This window comes from Kogia breviceps, chromosome 5, assembly GCF_026419965.1.
Source record: "Kogia breviceps isolate mKogBre1 chromosome 5, mKogBre1 haplotype 1, whole genome shotgun sequence".
In the NCBI taxonomy this organism is placed as follows: domain Eukaryota; kingdom Metazoa; phylum Chordata; class Mammalia; order Artiodactyla; family Physeteridae; genus Kogia; species Kogia breviceps.
In genome coordinates this window covers 79,822,788-79,843,082 of record NC_081314.1, presented here as the reverse complement: position 1 = coordinate 79,843,082, position 20,295 = coordinate 79,822,788, and the positions used below count along the sequence as shown (strand labels likewise).

Below are 20,295 nucleotides of genomic sequence, written 5' to 3'. Positions count from 1 at the left end.
CATCAGTTTTGTCATCCTGGCAGAATGAAGGCTGAGAGTCAGAGACTGACTCTCTTTCCATTTCATTAAGGTGAAAGAAATGCACTATTTCTGGCACACCTGGATTTGTAGAACAGGATTCTACCTGCCACTACCAAGGCCTAGCTCCAGCCTCATACCTGTGACCAAGCCTCGAGAGGGGACAGGTCAGAGCCACTGCAATTAACCAGGTAAGGGATGAAGCTTGGACCAGTATGGTCAGGTGGTAGAGACGGCGAGAAGCAGGAGGTAAAGGCAGGTAAGTTTAGGGGGTAAAACTGACAGAACTTGGAGTGTACTGGTAAAGAAGAAGAAGGAGTCAGGAGTAACCCCCATTACCAGCTTGAGCAGTTGGGGGGATGCAGGTGCCATTCCTGAGCTCAGGAGTAGAGAAGAACCAGTTGGCGGGTAGGTGGGATCGGTTGGGTTCTGAACATGCTGGGTCTGAGATACCAAAAGAAGATGTCACATAGGCACCTGAATATATGACGTGAAGCTTAGGGAAGTCTGGGCTGGGGGTGTAGATCTGGGAGTCGTCAGCTTTGTGTGTGGTCCCTGAACAATGGACACGGATGCGATCCCAAGGGAAACGGGAGAGAAAGAAGAGAGGGGGCCTAGGCACGGGCTGAAGAAAACCAACACTTAATGGGCAGGCAGAAGAAGATGCCCCTAGAAAGCAGGTCAGAGAGGCGGGAGAGAGACGAGGAGAAGGCACGAGAAAAGAAGGAGAAAGTGGGACGCAGCTGGGAGGTCAGACACACTGAGGGATTGCAAATGCCCATTGAATTGAGTGACGTAGAAGCCACTGATGACTTTGGAAAGAATATTTCACTGGAGAGACAGGCCTGGAATTGCAAAAGGAGAGAGTGGACGAGCAGGAGGAAGGCAAACGGAGTCGGGAGGGCAAAGACTGGTGGCTGGCTGTGCTGAGGACAGAAAGGGGCCGCTGCTAGAGGGAGAAGTGGGGTTCAGGAAAGTTGTTAAAGGTGATTAAAGTCATTAATATTTTTTTTTCATTTTAACAGTTTTACTGAGGTATAACTAATATATGATAAGCTGCACGTTTAAAGTGTAACAATCTGAAAAGTTTGACATGAACACATCCGTGAGATCATCACCACGGTCAGAAACACATTTTTTTCATCCCCCCAAAATCTGCTTGCCCTCCCTCCTGCTCCTCTCACCCCCATTCCCAGACATTCACTGACCTGCTTTCTGTTACTATAGTTTGCATTTTCTAGAATTTTATATAAATGGATTTTTATATACTTTTAACCTTTTAAAAAAGGTACTCGTTTTTGTCTGACTTCACACAGCATAATTATTTTGAGCTTCATCTATGTTGTCACAGGTTATCAATAGTTCATTTTTTCTAATTGCTGAGTAGTTTTATATGGCACAGCGATACCATAATTTGTCTCTCCATTCACCAGTTGATGAATATTTTAGTTGTTTCCAGTTTGGAACTATTACAAATTAAGTTGCTTTGAACTTTCATATACAAGTCTTTATATGGATACACGTTTTTGTTTCTCGGTAGTAGATAACTAGAAGTGGAATGGTATATGTTTGGTTTTTAAGAAACTGTCAAACCATCTTCCCCAATGGTTGTGCCATTTTACATTCCCATCAGCATTGTATGCGAGTTCCAGTTTCTCTGAATCCTTGCCCACATTCGATATGGACAGTTTTTAAAATTTTCAACAATCTAGTCGCTTTTCCTCCTTTCTCTGTGGAGGAAAGCAGAGGGAGGAGAAAAGGCAGCCACACTCCAGGGCATCGACACTGCCTTGATCGAGAATGAAATGTTTTGCTCAGTCTGTGTCCTGGGCACAAACACAGTCTCTCACAAACGGTTATTTCTTATGGAGCATTTGGTAAACATGTTAGCTTACTGCCTTCTAGGCTGGGGCCCTGAGCAGGAGACAAGAGTTCTACAGGGACCTCCACTGTGGAAGCCTCCTGCAGCCACTGTAGAGCAGGAAAGCAGGAAAGGGAGGGGAAGGAGACTCAGTCATTGCCCATATGGGGATCCTGGTTTCACCCACACCCAGTGTGATAAGAGAACAATAGCATTTCTCTGCCCCCCTGGGAGAAGGCACATGGGTTGGGTTAGGGGAAGGGGAATTTCTAGACCAAGTCTGCACTCATTCCAAGGTGGAAAGAGCAGCTTGTCCTGTTGAGGAATCCATCCTGTTCAGCCCTAAGAGAAATACATCCCCTCTATTAACTTGGCCAAGAGGTGTCAACAGATGAGTATAAGGGGTAGGGAGGATTAAATCATGTTGGGGGCTTTCAGGAATTATGAACAAGTAAACTCTGTTAAAATAACAGATTTTAAGTTAAAGCTAAAGTCATCGATAAAGTCAGATATATATATCCTAAGAGCACATGCAGGTCAATTATGATACTGAGTTTTGGGAACCAAGCATTTACTTATACCCCTAATGTGAGAGTGAAAAAGAATGCCAACGCCAATACCTGCAGCTGCTGGGAAGAACACCCCGAAGACAGTGAGAAAGGACTCGCCGGGGCTGTAATCTGGCAGAGTGTTGTTCTGGCGAATATCCAATAAAACCATGTTCTGAAATAAAACAACGGAAAGCAAAATGAGCCAAGTGACAAGATATATAGCACAGGCTTCCCTAGATTACAGTCCTCGCTTATGTAACTTTAAATAGCAAAAGGTAGGTGTGATTGGGGGTGGGGAGCAGGGAGAGAAAACAGAAGATGACAGAACCATCTTCCTTCCCACTTCTAGGGCTTGATTTTTATGTATCTGTATCTACGGATATAGGTAAATAAAATGACATGAAGAGGAACAAGTAGTTACCTCTAGGAAGGGTAGCATTTTTATTGTTTTGCTTATAGTACAGCTGAACTCTTTCAATGAGTATGTATTGACGTGTTTGCTTCTGATTTAAAAAATTAAGTTACCTCCCTGCTCAAAAACCTTCCCATGGATCCCCATTAGCTACAGAATAAAGTCCAAGCTCCTTAAGATGAGTGTGAAAGCCCTCCACAGCCTGGCAACAGCCCACCATCTCCTATGCGTCCTTTGCCTTTTCCTCTCCCCACCAGTGATGCAGATGACTCTGCCCAAGAATGCCACTAATACTCAGCCCTGTGTCCTCTGCTTCCAGACCCTTCCCCCATATCTCAGAGCATCAATATGGTACTCACTCTTCAAGCCCAACTCAAACTCTGCTTCCTTTGGGCTTTACATGAGCTCCCTGATCAGAATCCTTCTGCTAAGTGCCCTCCATGACTAGCCACATTAGGCCTTTCCCCAACAGACTCCTTGGGGCTAGAGATCCGGTCTTAAACACCTCTGTCCCCCAGGGTCACCACTGTGCCTGCCACAATAGCACGCAGGGTGCCAATATGGGTCACACCAAAAGAATCTGGCTCTTGGATCTTTTGATGCCGTGCTTTCGGTCTGACTGGTTCACAGACTACTTTAGAGCAGGAACATCTCAGATATGATTTTTTCAAAGCATGTTAAACATTTTTTACATTGCCTTAAATGAAAGTTTTCAAGAGGTTTCAGTCCTACAGACACTTTGCTTTTTTGTCAAAGGAGGTCACCTTGAACAGCACCTGTGGATATGTTAGTGGGCTGTGGAATTTTAAGATACAAGTCAAGCGTCCTTGTGCTCAGGGACGCCCAGGATATCCAGCCTCTGCCTTTGGAGAATGAGTTGGTTTGTTCCTGTGAACTCCAGTCCAAGGGAACCGGGTCCTGCTCCTTTTCCCTCCAACCCCACAGCTACGTAGGATGAGTTCTCAGCCGTCAGTCACGCCGTAGCTGATCCCCAGGTCTGCGGTGACCATCTCCTGCCAGCCTGCCCTCCACCGCCCTCGGGGCTTAACTTCACCCTGAGCTTCCATCCACAAAAGAGCGCCGTCTCGCTGATGAGTCCAATGATAGCGCCAGCACTTCTCACAGCTTCCAAGATTCATATCTTCATAGGAAAAGTATTTTTCAAAAAAAAAAAAAAAAAAAGGGAAAGGAAAGCTCAGTGAAGTACAAGGGACCCTGGGGAGTCCAGTCAGGACTTAAAATCATTGTTGACTGCTCTCTTTCTCCTGAACCTTAAATCCCAAGGACTGTGCAACATTTCCGAATGGTTTGGCATCTTCACAGCCGGTCCTCCCCTCATTAACAAAACAGCAATAATAGCTAAGTTAACTTTAGTTTATCCCCTGGCTGACCCTGCTGACTGGACTTTCTTGAGGAGAAAACCAGCCCAGCCTGCCTTGGAAGGGAGCTGGGCCAACCTGGATGATGCATAGGCCTGAGCACATCTGAGCGCAGGGCTGCGTGCTGGGCAGGCCGGCCGTGCGGGACACAAACACTTCATCAGGCTCCATTGATCTCTGCAGTCCCGAGGCCACCCTGACATGGCCGGGTGTTTGGTCACCAGGCCTGAAGGGCTTGGCCCCAGTCAGCCTGAAGGGTCAGACGGATTGCAGGCGCCATAGATGAGTCACTGCAAAGCCTTCTCTCTCCCTCCATACCACCACCAAGATCCACAGAGTGAGGGAATGAGTCACTGGGCTCACTCAGGGATGGGGGTGGGGTCCATTCTCTGCAGGGCCACTGCACGGGCAGCCCTCACACATTCGCAAGCACACGCTCACAATGACAACTGCTGCTGGCCCCAGCCCTCTCCCCTCAAGTCCAGTTCTGAGCTGTTCTCAAGGAAATAACCTTAACTTTGAAAAGAACTGTATGGACAAAGATGTTTGTCAATGAGTTATTTATAATAGTGTAAATGGGCTGGGGGAGGTCTAAATGTCTAACTCTGAAAACCTGAGGTATTTTAAATCTTAAAAAGACTTTTTAGGGACTTCCTTGGTGGCACAGTGGTTAAGAATCCTCCTCCCAAGGCAGGAGATGTGGGTTCGATCCCTGGTCAGGGAACTAGATCCCACATGCATGCTGCAGCTAAGAGTTCACATGCTGCAACTAAGGAGCCCGCCTGCTGCAACAAAGACCCAGTGCAACCAAGATAAATAAATACAATAAATTTAAAACATTTAAAGAAAGACTTTTTAGTGCCAAAGAAAACTGTCCATGTTATATATGATATATGTTAAGTAAGAAAACTGGATACCATTTATAGGATGAATACCAAAAAAGTTTTAATGTATATATGTAGCAAAAGGAAGCATACCAAAATACTAATTGTGGTTGTTCGTATAATGAAATTTTGGACTTCTTTTTCTTTCTTTTTTTTATGTTTACAAATTTTCCACCTGTCTTTAATGAGCATAATCAACTTATCAAAAATTAAAGTCTTTTAGAAAAACAAACAAAACATCCCACAGCTGAAAGCCTACTTTCACCAGATAGCTTTTCTATAAACAAATTCATTTCTTTTTTTTGTTTCCATTTATCCTCTCCCTGCTTTTCAAAATGATTTAAGTGGCTTATGAGAAAAACATAAGGGCAAGTAAAATTAGGGGCTAAAAACAGAAAGAAAAAGAAACTGAGCAAAAGAGAGAGAGAGAGAGAGAACACCTATAGCCCACAGCCTGAGGTCTCTGAATAGGCTCTGAGGTAAGATCCTGCAGTGATTTTCTTCAAACTGGAATTCAAGGCCTAGAGAGATCGTTTGACTTTCTGACCTTAAGCACTTTCTGACCTTTCTGACCAAGCCCACTCCAGCAGGGGAGGACCCTAGGGCCCACCCTTCACGTGTGCCACATTCCAGTGGATGAGAAGGAGCCCTAGGCTCCCGTGGTGGTGGACCTACCTCATTTCCTCTGCCCCTACCTTCCCGGGCCCTTATGACTTCCACCCACCCGACACCCCACCTCGCGTCAGGCTCCCCAGTCCTGATCCAGCCCCGCCAGAGGTTTGGCCCACTGGCCTTCGCCCTGACTCCCGGGACTCCAGTCTCTCACCCAGACCCTTAACCAGTGGACCAGCTGGATCTCAACCTTATGCAGAGCAGACGTCCAGGTCAGGCACTGATGTCTCTGGCTGGCTTGTACTTGAGGCATGGGGCGAGGTCAGCTGGCCATGCCCAGCATTGCAGGGCAGAGCAGACACCACCTGCCGTGGCCTCTCACAGTGGGTCTTGCTGTCTGATTTGCTGAACCAAGGTCCCTAATTCTTCTAGTCATGGCCCTGTTTGAGAATCTGATGAACGCTCATTTTGCATACTATTTGGGGGTTCCCTGAAGCCTCTGTGGGGGGAATGGATCCTGAGGTTCAGGACCTCTGTTCCAGGGGCTGCCTCTGTACCTGAGACTTCTGGCAGGCCCTGCAGGCACCTACACCATCCCAAGCCCTGAGTGACACCACGCCCTGCCTCGGGGTGAACAGAGGTCAACGTTTCCTGCTGCAGTCGGTGCCAAGCAACGAGGAGTCTCTGTGTGCATGGGGACAGTGCAAGTTCCCCAGGGACATCCCGGGCAATTCTCTTCTGAATATAATCGCCAGTGGCCATTTATTGAGCACCTCATACCTGCCGGTCAGTGGGCACCAATTAATTTACATCATCCTCGATCCTCACAACCACCCTGCAAGATCAAAGGTGAGAAAACCAAGCTCACGAAGGTGAAGAATCTTGTCCAAGGTCACACAGCAGACCTGCCTGTATCACAGCTCTTGCCTCTCCCCCAAAAGGCCAGTCTCCAGGTCCCTAGCACCACCCTCCCTCACAGAGACCCGCATACAGCCCAGGTTTCCTTCAACCCCGCAAAACACCACCAAAGATCATGGCATCTCCCCTTTTCCACCTGTGGGGGGGCCGACAGGGTGTCTCCCTATGGAATGCCACACTGAGGGGGTGTGTGCACACCTGGGAAGAAGCAGAGCCCACCCTCGACCCCCAGGTCTGTCTGGGGTCAATTTTCCATAGACCATACCGTCTCCCTGGAATTCATCCTGAGTTGTTTCCCCAGAGCTTTCTAGAGCATGTGTCTGCCTCTGTGGGCCTTTCAGCAACTCTGCTGGGAACACGAGGGGCTGGGGTGCTCTCAGCTGATGTCTCCCAACTCTTGAGAGGCCTGGGATGCCCAGTGCCTGCAGCTGCTGCACATGACTGTATCTGGGTTTGACCTGAACATCTGTTTCTGTACCCACAGAAGAAAATACTTCGGTCCCATGTGAGCTATGAGCTTTTAGGAAGAACAAAGACAGAAGAGAGTGAGGAAAGAGAAAACAAATCACAACAAAAACCAGGCAAGAACAGGCAGAGGGAAGATACTTGAAGGCGTGGCCTTCCTCCTCAGCATTCGGGTAACACGGCTTCTTGGGATGCCACCAGGGTGCCTGTGGTTCTGCAGGGTCCAGGGGGGTCTATGCCCAAGGGATACCATGGGATCCCACCTACCACGCCTGGGTCAAAGGGGCCAGCCTGGGTCACAAGTTGCTACAGAGCACAGCTCCCTCGGGGCCAGGCCCTGTGCCCTCTGGTAAGGTGGCTTCTGGGAAGCTCTGTGTGGCCTCTGTGGCTTCCCACCCATGCCGCCCCACCTCTGGGGTCTGCTGAAATTAGAAGAGGCAGCAGGAAGTCATCGGCCCCCACGTGTGGGTGTCGGATTGTGGCCACTGACTAACTTAGAAAGTGAGACTGCTAAAAATGATGCTGGCACCGTGGGCCCTGCCACCCCTCCGTGAGCTGCAGGTCCGGCGAGGCGGGGGCTTCTGGCCCGGCTTTCTTCTTGGCTCGGGTCCCCCCACCCCTAGCCCAGCGAGACAGCCTTTTCCTGGGAACGACAATGGGAGAGGCTGGTCCAACCAGGAATAGAAAGAGCAGAGGAAGGGCCCGTGAGAGAGGAAGGCAGGGAGGGGCACGCCGCCCAGACCCCGGGAGATCACAGGAAGAGCAGCCCTGCAAGGAAGAGGAAAGGAGAGGCCGAGGTTCTGGGAAGGGACACACACACCAAAACAGCGCCTGGGGGTGGGGAGGGCAAGAGAAGGCCAGCAGAGCCAGCCGGAGGAGGATCCCCAGAGGAGCAGGAAGTACAGTAGGGTGTGCAGCAAGGGAAATGCGAGTTGGGCGCCTTTTGCGAGGGCCAAGCCTCGCCCTGGACCCAAGGCCCCTCCGGAGGGTCTCCTGCGCAGCAGAGCCGGCAGGGGACGCGGGACTGTATGCCCAGAACCTGGCACTGCCTTGGCTGCTCCAGGACTCTGCCTCACAGGGACGGAGACCCACGGTTTGGGGGAGGGACAACAAACCTGAAATGGCCTGACATAGAGAGGTCAGTGACAAGGAAAGAAAGGCGTGTCCGGGCCCCATCCTGTCATCAAGGCCCTCACAGAGCTCCTGCCCACACCGTCCCCATGCTTACTCAGACATGGCCCAACCCCAGACGGTCTGAGGTGGACACAGATGGCCAGTTAGGCCCGGCAAACCCCGGCGGCCTGGGCTGGTCTGTGGAGTTTTCCTCCCCTGGGCTTTGGTGTTAGGTCTGGGAGCTGCAATGGGTGAGGCAGCCTCGGTCATAGGAAGGATGCGCCCAAACCTGAGCTCAAAGAGCGTAGATTTAGGAGAAGCCCAGGCTATTCTCCTCCTTGGGGTGGAGCATGAGGCCCTGAAGATCTCTGGGAGGAAGGGGAGAACGGTGACAGGACCAAGACTCACGACACCTGGGTTCACACCCTGGTTCTACCACGGACTCGCTGCAAATTCCGACCCTGTCCATCTGGGATGGGCCCAAGATTCTGCGATCTAAATGAGCACCCAGGTGATGTAGATCACGCTCCCAGCAGCAGGTATTGAACTGTTTTTCAGAACCCTTCTAATTCTGAAAGCTGCCAGCCAGAAGCCCATTCTCAAGACTCAGGGCACATCGTCCAAATACATCACTGATTTCCAGTGGCAGAGGTAAAATCCCAGACTAGCTCCCAAAGCTTGTCAGTGCTGCCCCCTACCTCCCTGCTACCCCTTCCCTTCCTCTGTGGCTGTGGATACAATGTGTGCTCCAGACTGTGAGACAAGGTCACTGCCACATTTTTCATCTGTTACTGAAACAAAGCAATTATGAATTACAAGTCCTGCCACTAGGTCTTACATTATTACAGTCAGGCGGGCCCTCTGTTAGTGCAGATACTGAAAGCTTCCTGGTCTAATTCGTTGGTCCGTTTTAACAACAGAGGGAACTGATAGAAGCCAGCTACTCAAAAGGCGTGAGAACTGAAAGTGGGAAAGTAACCCCAGCTTAGAGTCCCATTTGGAGGCCACAAAACACCAAGTCCCCATTTGCTGGATTCTCCCACTGAACTGGGTCATAACCATCCTGGTCCACTACAGGTGCTCCACAGAAATATTCTGAAATAGAACTGGATCAGGCTGTATTGACTTGGACTGTCAATGGAAAGGGATGGAAGGGGCAATAATGATAGGTTCAGAAGAGGACCCCCAAGGCCCCCGCCCTCAGCTCGGATTTCCTTCCCCACAGGACTTCTGGGCAGTGAGCTGGGAGCCTTCCCCAGACCACAACCCCCTCTCTGGCTTCAGCCCTAGTGAGTTTGGTCCTCCAAAGAGAGGGTGGAGAGAGGATGTGAGCAGGGTTTCCAGCTCCCAGGCCCCCACCCAGAGAGAAAATTCACAGAGGGAAGGCCGGGCATTCTAGCGGTGGCCAGAAGGGAAGTCTGAAGTGGGGTTGGGCCTGTCCAGAGGCCCCAAGGGAAGGCCTCCACCCTCTGGGACAACTGGCTGGTGGGAACAGCTGGAAAAGCCCCCAGGGCTGGGTAACCCAGGGGATGAAGGGCCTGGGTTGGGGGGATGTCAGGGCAGCCCCCTTGGGAGGGGATGGCTGAAAGTTTCCAGTAAGAGGAGAAGCTCCTGCCAACCCCTACAATCTAGGACGGGCAGTCCTGGAGTTCCTTCTGAGAAAAGGATTTCTCACTTGTGAAAGGGAGGATTTCTAACAAACATCCAAGAAACTGTTCCATCCTCTGACATGGGCTCTATTTTAAATGCTTAACCAAACTTTTTTTTTATAATGGCCTTGGGGTCAGCAAGTTGAGATGAGATGAGATTTTTCACCTGGGGAGGCCGACTGAGCAAAGGACTGCCAAATGCCCCAGAACATTAAGGAACTCGCAGCTCACCGGGACCCAAGAAACAAAGAGGTATCTCACGATAATAACCGGGATTGCCACAAACGCTGAGCAAGGGTTTGTGTCAGGCACCGTTCCAAGTGCATTATATATATTTGCTCACAACCACCCCCATGAAGTAGTGCATTTTTTAGGTAAGGAAGCTGAAGCACAGAGAGGAGACTGGATTCAACCCTTGGCTGCCGCTGCCGCCGGGGTCGGTGCTCACCCAAGGCAGCAGGGAGTCTGGGAGGGGAGCCAGGAGCCCAGCTGGTCAGGCTGGGGCCAGACGGCAGGGACTGCAGAGCCCACCCCCCCACCCCTGCTCCCGTCCTCGGAGCCCCCAGTGGGCTGCCCGACACTGCTCTCAGCTCAAAGGAGCCCTGAGAAAGGAAAAAATCTGGCCTTCTTATCTCCTGGGGGAAAGGAATGCACTCTCCTGCCAGGATAAGTGGCTGTTTTGACAGGAAGTCTCCACCCAGGCTGTGGGTTCCGCCCAGCCACCATTTACTCCTTCTGGCCGTCCCTGCCTCTGGCACCCCAACTCCCATCCTACTTAAACCCCCCCACACACCCCTACATCCCCCAAATCTAACTCAGCTGGGGGTCCCCCCACGTCGGCTGCCCGCCCCACAGCTCCGGCCTCCATGGGGGTCCAGAGTTCTGACCTTGGAGTCACGCCTCAGCCCCACTGTTGCCTGGACAGCGTCTCCAGGCAGGCAGCTGAGAAGGGGGTGGGAGGACCAGGGGCTCCCTGCAGGGGGCAGTCAGCATGGAAGTGGTTATGTAAGCAGGGCCACCCTCCTGTCCAGCACCATGCTGGAAGTATTCAGACTGCACATGCCCCAGCTCTGCAGCCAAGGGCAGTTCTCCCCAACCCCAAGCCCTACCCAAGAAAGAAATGCAGCAGACGCTCTCTCAGAATCCCATGGCAGAAGATTCAGTATCACAGGACTATAGAATGATAATGCCACCGGGGTCTTTTGTCTCAAGTCCATTTTACACGTGGGAAGACTGAGGTCCGGAAAAGGAGAAGCCCGTGCCACACAGTCAGCAGCTGGTCAGGCAAGACCAGAACCCAGTGTGGCCAAGCTCCCTCCAACGTGTGCCCTGCAATGGCACTCAGGTCTCTGTTGTCACTGCCTGCTACCTGCCAGGTCAGGGTAGGAACCATACTGTCTTATTTCTTGGTGTGTCTCCATTGCCTAGACCCAGGAGGTATGCAAAAAATTTAATACTTTATTAATAAATAATGGAAACAACCCAAGTGTCCATCAACAGATGAGTGGATAAACAGCATGTGGTCTATCCATACATAGAGTACCATTCAGCCATTGAAAGGAACGAAGTATTGCCACTTGCTACCACACAGATGAATCTCGAAAACATGCTAAGTGAAAAAAACAGAAAAGGACAAATACTGTGTGATCCATTCATATGAAATATCTGAAATAGGCATATTCACAGAGACAGAAAACAGAACAGAGGTTATCAGGGGCTAAGGAGAGGAATGGGGAGTTATTGGGCCATAGACACAGTTTTTGTTTGGGGTGATGAAAATGTTTTAGAAGCAGACAGTTATGATGGTTGTACAACACGGTGAATGGAGTTAATGCCACTTAATTGCACACTTTAAGATTTTTTTTAATGTTATACATATTTTGCCATTAAAAAAAAAAAAAACAAACACAAGTCGTTTCTTTCCACAGTACCCCCTGCAGGGACCACCTCCAGCATCTTTGTTCCTGGCCTGGGCTCCTCTCTGCTTTGCAGATGTGGAACAGAGGATAAAGGGAGCTTCCTGGCCAAGGCCAACCATAGAGGGAGGAACAAAGCCACAGGTACAGACTAGTCCTAGTCTCAGACTCCGATTCTCCCGCCAAAGCAAGCTGCCTCCTCAGATGACGGATGCTTCAGCTCTTGGCCGCTGCAAGGTGAGTGGGCACCCCCAGCGAGCCATCTGACCACACACGACTCCTCCCTGATGGAATTGGGCAGAGAGCACCGTGTTCTCAGGAGTTCAGGTGGAAATCACAACTCCCTTCGTTGACTTCTAGAACTTAACAGTATTTTATTCAGGGGTCGCAGGTTGGGGTGTGGGCCTTTAAGGCAGAGCTGTCCAGAAGCACAGACTGTGGTTTCTTGATATCAGCCATGCCCAGATCCCACGGAAAACCTCAGCAAAGTCAAGGGTGCGGTTGTCCCAGTCCTAGGTACTGTGTTTTGTTTCTGACACGGTCCCGCTTTCAATACTCTCCTGGTCACTGGGACCCCAGGCCTGGGAGCAGTGTTTAACACCGGTCCTGCTTAATGAGAGCTGGCCTGGAATGAGTGTGCCTTTACCCTGGGCTGCCCTGGGCAAGTGCAAAGAGAAAGCAGGCCGGGCCGCTCCTCTAGGGGACTTGGATGATGGGGCCCTACCTGGTCTTGGGCCAGCAGCGTCAGCACCAGCACCACCCGAGAGCTTGTTAGACCCGCAGAACCTCAGCTCTCCCCTCCCCCAGCCCCCACCCGTGGAACTGAAACCTTCATCGTTACAGGATCCCCAGTTCTTGAAGTTTGAGAAGCACTGCCTTGGAGTATAACCCAGGGGCCTCCAGAGACCTATTCTTCCAGGATCAACAATGATAATGATAATAATTATTTATTAAGCACCCACTTCGTGCCGGCTATGACTCTAGGCCTCTTACATATGCTATTTTATGCTCTGACAACCCAGTAAAGCAGGCATTATTACGTGCTTTTCAGAACTGAGGAGAGCGGTCAGAAAGTTGACCAAGTCCATGCAATGAGTTACAGCTGAGCTGGAATTTGAACGCAGGGGTCTGAGTCCAAAGCCATGACTCTGACGACTATGGTATGATGCAATCTTTCAAATTGGGCCAACAGTTACAGCCACTTGTCAACTCTCTATGGGGCCCAGAAATTCACTGGCAAATGCAATCCCCAGGAAGGTATTCTAGGGGCTGCCCCGTTGCCCGGTGCCGGCCTGGGCTCTGGGTGCCCGTGCGCTTGGGTTGGGCAGCCTGTGGCAGAGGGCTCTCTATTTCTTCAGGACACGTCCCTGACGATGAATTTGCATGGCCCGGCCCCCAGTAAGCATTAAGTCTGGGACTGGAGGGACAAATAAATTAGATGGTGCGCAGGCTTGGGGCCCCATCTGCCGCAAGCTTGGAAACCTCCCGCACTGACCTCGTCTGGGCCCTGGAGTTTATGACTGGGGCTTCATCTCCTGCCGGCCCCCAGGAGGCAGCACTCTCCTGCCAAAGGCACCCGTGGCAAGCTCCACTCTCCCCTCCAGCCAGCATCCACAGGCTCATCAGGTCACGGAACCCGGCCCAGCTCCACGAAGCCCAGCCCAGCCCAGCCCAGCTCAGCCCAGCCCAGCCAGGCCTGAGATTGTCTATCTGATTCTCTGTGCCTGTACATGGCCACCCAAATGTGTAACTTGAGGGCACGTCTCCCTGCCTTTGTGTCCCTCACAGACCCACTAAAATGCATCTCAACCCAATAGGTGTCCCCAGAACACTTGAGCCAGAAAGTGCCATCATTTGCCCTTCCACAGCTGTGCGGAGGGCATCCGCTCACCTCCCACAGCCAGAGGACCCCTTCCTGCAGTGAGGGGAGCAGGAGGCCCAGCGGGGCAGAGCTGGGGGCACAGGCAGGATATGCTAGCCCATCCCTCAGTGTGTCGCCCTCCACCTCCTTGGAACCCCCAGTTGCTCCGGGCTGAGGCGGGCAGCTCAGCAAAGCGAGGGCCCTCCCAAGCCAGTGATTTCATGCTTCAGGCATCCATCCCCAGAACACCGGCTGGGCCGGCAGGGGAGCCTGGCAGGCCAAGCCCCCTGCTGCTCACGGAGCTGGAGCAGACACAGGGAGAGAGCAGGGCAGCAGTGTTAGCTCTGGTTTCCTTCTGTAGCTGTGACCAGGTCCCCACGGCCTCCTTGGCCTAGCGGTTCCTTTCTCTGCTTTCCACAGCCAAAGCCAGCAAATGAAAATAATACAATGGAGAGGGTGGCAGGGCCTTGGAGCCGGGGGTCTGGGATTCTGGTCAGTCACTCTCTTCATCAGAGACAAACGCAGAACAAGAGGAAGGCCTGAGGGTGCCTGCCCCTGCCCTCCTCCAGCCAGACAGGAGTGAGGACCACTGCCCCCAGAAAACCTCCTACTGAGGGCTGAACCCCAAAAGCCAGGAAGTCACAGTACCTAGAGTATTATGTTCTCCCTCTACCAGAGAAATGGTAAATGTTCAACTCACCTAATTTTAAAAATAAGAACCACCAACCTAAAGTGGTATTCAAAAAAAAAAGTTATTCCATAGGTAGAACAAATAGAAGAACGTGCTTTGCTTTTTACATAGGTCAGTCAGTGAGCGGATGGGAGGGGGAGTGGATGGCGAGGAGGGATGACCAGATGGACACAGAGAGGAAAAAGAGGGAAAAAGATTCGGGAGGAAAAAGAGACAAACCTAAAGGAAGAAAGAATAAGGCAGGAAGAAGAGAGGAGAAAAACCAGGTATGTTTTGAGGAATGCTGGAGATCACAATTTTGTTGGTTCGGTTTGCAAAAGTTCCGAAATCCTTACCCAGACCCGAGCCTTTGTTTACAATTCTTCACTGTTCTAATCCTTAAAAATTCCTCTGTTCAAATCCTTAATCTTTCCCCTTTCAGGGTCAAAGATTCCTTTGAGAATCTGGCAGTAGTTCTGGACCCTTTCCTAGAAAAATATATTTATTCACATAAAATTTTTCCTGCAATTTCAGGGGTTCATGGATCCTGTTAAAAACTAGTTATTCTAGAAGCTCCACTCTGACTGAGAAACTTGTAAAGACCAAAGCAAAAACACCCCTCACTACCAGATTAAACTAAGATAAGGGAGGATGTGTTGAATCTTATTCAAGCCATCATATCAGGCTTTTAATTATACCGTTTGCTTCACTGATAGAATTTTGGGGCCTAAACACCCTTCTTTAGTCACTACCCCAATGGTGGTACTAGAAGCAAGGTTACTTCCTCGAAGGAGTCAGCTGTGTGTAGGGACAGTTATGATGCAGTAAAAGGTCTGCCTTTGACCCAGGTAACAATGTCTGTGCTTACCTTGAAATTAACCCTTTGCAGATCAATGGAATTATTAAATCACACATATGCAGTAGTTCCCTAATCTGAATGTGCATAAGCATTACCAATGTACTGGTTTAAAATGTAGATTACTAGGCCAAAATTTGCGAGTCTGATTCAGACTTTTAAAATGAGTTTCTAGGTGATTCTGACGCAGGCAGTCCCCAGACCAAACTCTGAGACATACTGTTCTCATAGAAAATTGCAAGCTTCTGGCCCAGCAGATCTGCAGATTCCCTACTCATTGTGGTGTCCTCCTCATACACCAGAGGCAGGGCTAGGCATGTATGGCAGGGTGCTCTGTGACTAGGTTTGGACCACTGCATCAGAAAGGCTACCTTTATGGGGTAAAAAAGGTAAATGAACAGTGTAGGGCATAAAAGGTACAGAGCCAGGTGAAACCCTCCAAGAGCCTTTAAGGCTGTGGTTCCTAGATCTGTCAGCACAAAAACAAATCACCTGGAGTACTTTTGCATTTCAGATTCCCAGGCCTCGGGCCATTAGGGAATATATATATGATACTACTAACAAGCTTCCCCATTGGTTCTGACACATGGAGCTTCTTTGTTTATGGTACATGTTATTATGAAATACTTGAGGGTATTTCAATCAAGATATCAGACCATTATTGTAAAAATGTTTTGAAAAAAATTTTAAATGCTCTTAAAATTCTCCAGCGAAAACCAGTGAACACTACCAAGGGTTCCTTTTTCTTTTCTCCTCCTCCTCCTCCTTGCTCATTGTAGAAACTAACTGGAGAAGGTGGGCCACACTGGAATGGCCTGAATGGGTTCCAGATGATGAGGATTTGGTCCTCCTGGCCTGACTGCTTCTCCCTTTACCCTGGAGTCTTGTACAAATATTAACATTTTCTGGCTGTGCAGTGACATGAAAATGGTTAGTTGGCACTAGGTCAAGTGTAAAAAAAACTCTCGGAAGGAGAGGGACTGCTTCAGAAGTGATTGATGATGTATTTTCTGATTCTCTACAAGGTGGAACGTCCACACAAACAGGAAGCCACGAGGTGCCCAAGCTCACCCACACTGGGCTTGGCATCTGATCAGTGGCGGTGGGGCATCAGGAGAATTGCTGAAAAGGCAGCCCATTTCAGACTGCTCGGCAGAGTGTGGCCCTAACAGGGGCTTCTGGGCACAGATCGCAGCTCCTCAAACAGAAAGGACGTCCACAATGACAAGACTGCCCTACCTTGGTCTAGAATCCCTCAATTTAGTGTAATTTTTTTTTTTTTTTTTACATTTTGATTTCTTGAAACTTGGTTGTCTTGCATTCAACGTGTAGATGTAAGGTAACTTTTTTTTCCACCTGAAAATTTGGTGTATCGTAAAATTGATGGTATCTTAGAATTGAGGAAATAGGGTTTATCACCTCATTTAATCTTGAAACAATCTGTGAGGGAGGTATCATTATTCTCTACATTAAGTCCCCTACATACAAACCTTCAAGTTGCGAACTTTCAAAGACACGAACGTGCGTTCGTATGTCCAATCACGTGAAGTTTGTTCACGTGTCTGGTATACATTGTCACGTGCGTTCAACCTCTACAAGTGGTTGTGCTTTTGTGTACTTTACTGTACAGTACTTCATGGAGTACAGTAGTTCGGTATCTTTATTTCAAGCTAGATTGGCAAGAGGACGACTTCATTGAACTCCTTGCTGTGCAACACGAGGAGCTTACTAATGAAAACCTGATGGAACTGGAGGCCCTGAGAAAGGACGAAGAGAGACAAGAGGAAGAAGAAGTAACTAAAGAACCGAAGAGATTCATGATGCAGGAAGTGACAAGGGGATTTTCTTTATTTGAGGAGGCCCTGTTAGTTTTGAGGCACAGGACCTGAACGAAGAATGGTACACAAAGGTTGCAGCAGCTGTTCAGAATGCAATCCAGCGCTACCGTGTCATCTATGATGAGAAAAAAAAGAGCTACTACCCAGACATCACTGGATTGTTTTTTCAAGAGGGTAGATAGAATTGAATCCAGCAAGGAACGAGAACCTGTGCCATCAATGTCAGGCATGAGTGAAACTGCATCTTGCCCTTGGTCTCCTGTTGCTGATGATCCTTCAGCTCTACCATCTCCCATCTCCTCTCCCTCCTCCAGGCAGTAACTCTTCTTGCCTCTTCACTCAATGCCAGCCCCTGGATGCCAGCTGTTGTGCTGTACTACTGTACTTTTCAAGGTACTGTACTGTCAGATTAAAAGTGTTTTCTTTATTTTTTGTGTTTGTTTTTTATGTATTATCTGTGTGAAAAGTATTATAAACCTATTACAGTACAGTACTATCTAGCCGATTGTGTTAGTTAGGTACCTAGGCTAACTTTGCTGGACTTAGGAACAAATTGGACTTACAAACACACTTTTGGAACGGAACTCATTTGCAGGTAGGGGACTTACTGTATCTTCCAGACGAGGAAACTGGAGCACAGACAGTTGATTTGCCCAAGGTCACAGAGTGAGGAAGCGATGGGGCCGGGACTGGAGGCCAGTGCCCCACACATCCCCACAGCCCCTCCCTGGCACCCCGTGTGCTGTGTGAGCACATCTGTCCACACAGTAGGAGCCGGGGTCATGGAATAACTGCTGAGGGGGAAGTGCTCTGAAAACTGGCTTCCACCAGCGTCACCGCAGCATGAGAAAGCAAAAAAGTGATCTTCATCTTACTTCAAATACAGACTTGAGGAGAAAAAAAAAAAAAAAAAAAGAATATATATATATGGCTTGTCTGGTGCACTTATTAGCCTATTTTAGGCCCTAACTCCACCTCCTCTCTGACTGCAGGAACTTAAGGGTGTGCCGTGCATAACTACTTATATAACGATCACATTTGGCAGATTTAAGTTTAAAACAGTGCTCATTTGGACAGTAATTACAGATTTACTGTTCCAATTTATTATTTTATTTACTTCTGAATGTTTCTAATGATTTCTTGCAATTGGGATATAAGGTGTTGTACCTTAAGAAATCTCACATTTTGGCTTCTGCCAGTTTAAGAGGAGCAGGAAGTAGTTTAGCAGAAGAAATCATTGTCAAAATAATAAAACTGAAAAGTTATTCTCTATGATATTCAGTAAGTGTTCATTTTCTGGAAAGCAGCTGGGGCCAGAAAGAGAAACTCCACCCCTGCCCCCCACCCCCAGTACACACACACAAACTCAAAGAAAAAAACCCACAATTGACATGTACTATGATTTATAATCCTTAAAAACACCCATCCCATTTTACAGATGAGAGAACTCAGAAAGAGTCTGTGAGTTGCCTACGGTCACACAGCTAGTAAGGAGCCTGGGTTCTGGTGGCATGAATCTTAAAGCATTGTCATCAGCAGTGATCTTCCCTAGTCATCGCCATGTTGCATGAGGACAGGGACCACATGCATTTTATTCTCCACTAGATCCTGGAGCCCAGCTCCTGGTACCCCGCGGGCTTTGGGAACTGCTGGTCGGGTGGGTGGGTGGATGGAAGGAGGATAGAAAGGGAGGCAAGAAGAGGTATGGGCCCGGTGGGCCAGCCCCTCCAGCAGGTGCTATTCTTACACCCATCCCCACTTCTTTGCCAACTGTGCTCCTACAACGCCTATCCCGCTTCTGATCAGCGTTTTCTAGGACTGTGTTCCCCTGCCTTACTGGCGCCTGCTCGCTCTAAATTCCTTTCCCAGTCAGTCATTCAACAAAGCGTAATTGAGAGCCAGCCGCCCGCCAGGTACTCTCTGAGACACTGGGCGAAAGGCAGTAAGATGCGATTCCCGCCCTGGAGGCTACCACAGCTTAAAACAATGACCTCGGTATTTCCCAGCAGCTCTGGGCACCCTCAGAATCCAAAGTAGAGAGGGTTTCCTGAAGCTGCCTACCACACCCTCTCACCTTCCACCAGCACTTCTGCTGTTTCCGAAGTTTTGTCTTGTTATTTTCAGAGACATCAAAGGACAGCCCACAAGGAGATTCTCCTCGCTACCTTTTAGCACATTCTTGTACTTTTCTACCTAGGGCATGTTTCGCATGCTGGGAGGCACAAGAGAAGCACGAGGAGTTAGGCAGGTGGTGTCATACAAAGTTCTGCCCTCAGTTATGAGATGGATATGACTGGAAACACCAGCCTCAGGAGGTAGCAGAAGCCTCCTTGTCTCACAGGTGAGGAAACAAAGGTAAACGCCCTCCTACCCCATCCCTGGTAGAGTTGGCTGCTCTCGGCCTGTGTCCTTTCATGACATCTACTCTGCACACCAACAGATGAGGGGTTAGATCTGGAAGGAACCACAGCCCACTGACTTCTAATAAACGATGAATCTAAAACCAAGTTTTATTATGAGGCGACTGAGACCCACAGATGGTAGGGTCCTGGCCCAGAGTCCCATAGACAGTGGTTGAGAGGCCCTGGCTTCATCTCTCCCAACGCAAACCACTGTAACTATAGTAGTCCTTTCACTTTCCTATTTAGCAACGTCTCAAAAGGCATGTTAACTATCACGCCCTAAGTGTACCGCTTGTTCCCTTACTCAGTCATTAGTGTGGCTAGGAGCAGTGTGAGCTTGATGGTTCCAAAGGACATGGACCCTGAGGTCAGCCCCCAGGCTGCAAATCCTGGCTCCACGGCTTACTAGCTGCATGACAGGCAAGATAACTTCTCTGAACCTCAGTTTTCTCATCTTTATGGTAGGGACAATAATAGCACATGGACCCCACAGGTACTGTCAGAATAAAGTGAGGTGTAAAATGCTCAGTACAGTGCCTGGTACATAGAGGGCGCTCAGTAAACTTGACGTTCCTTGGTCACTATGCCGTCTTTAGATCTTATATTCAAGAAATCTGTATCAATGTGAATTGACCCACAACTTTTTCCTCTTCTTAATAAATTATTTCACTTTATTTTTTTCTCTACGTACAAGCAGAAATATACTTAGTGTTTCAAAAAGTATTACCTATATCTGGGCCATGTGATAAAAAATGTCTGAACAAGGGCATGGCAAGATTTCTAATGCACCAACTGATGCAGACATAAAAATCTGATGGCCTACTAGAAATAAGTGTGAAAAGAGTCATGTACCACAATGTTCATTGCAGGTCTATTTATAATGGCCAGGA

General features: G+C 49.2%; 1 protein-coding gene across 1 annotated transcript in view; it reads right to left on the bottom strand.

Annotated features, from left to right (window-relative positions):
* SLC12A8 (solute carrier family 12 member 8) overlaps nt 1-20,295 on the bottom strand; it is a 138,872-nt gene that overhangs the window by 56,653 nt on the left and 61,924 nt on the right. The window contains 2 exon segments of the mRNA XM_059064432.2: nt 2,500-2,576; nt 2,578-2,602. Coding sequence (XP_058920415.1) covers nt 2,500-2,576; nt 2,578-2,602 — 102 coding nt within the window.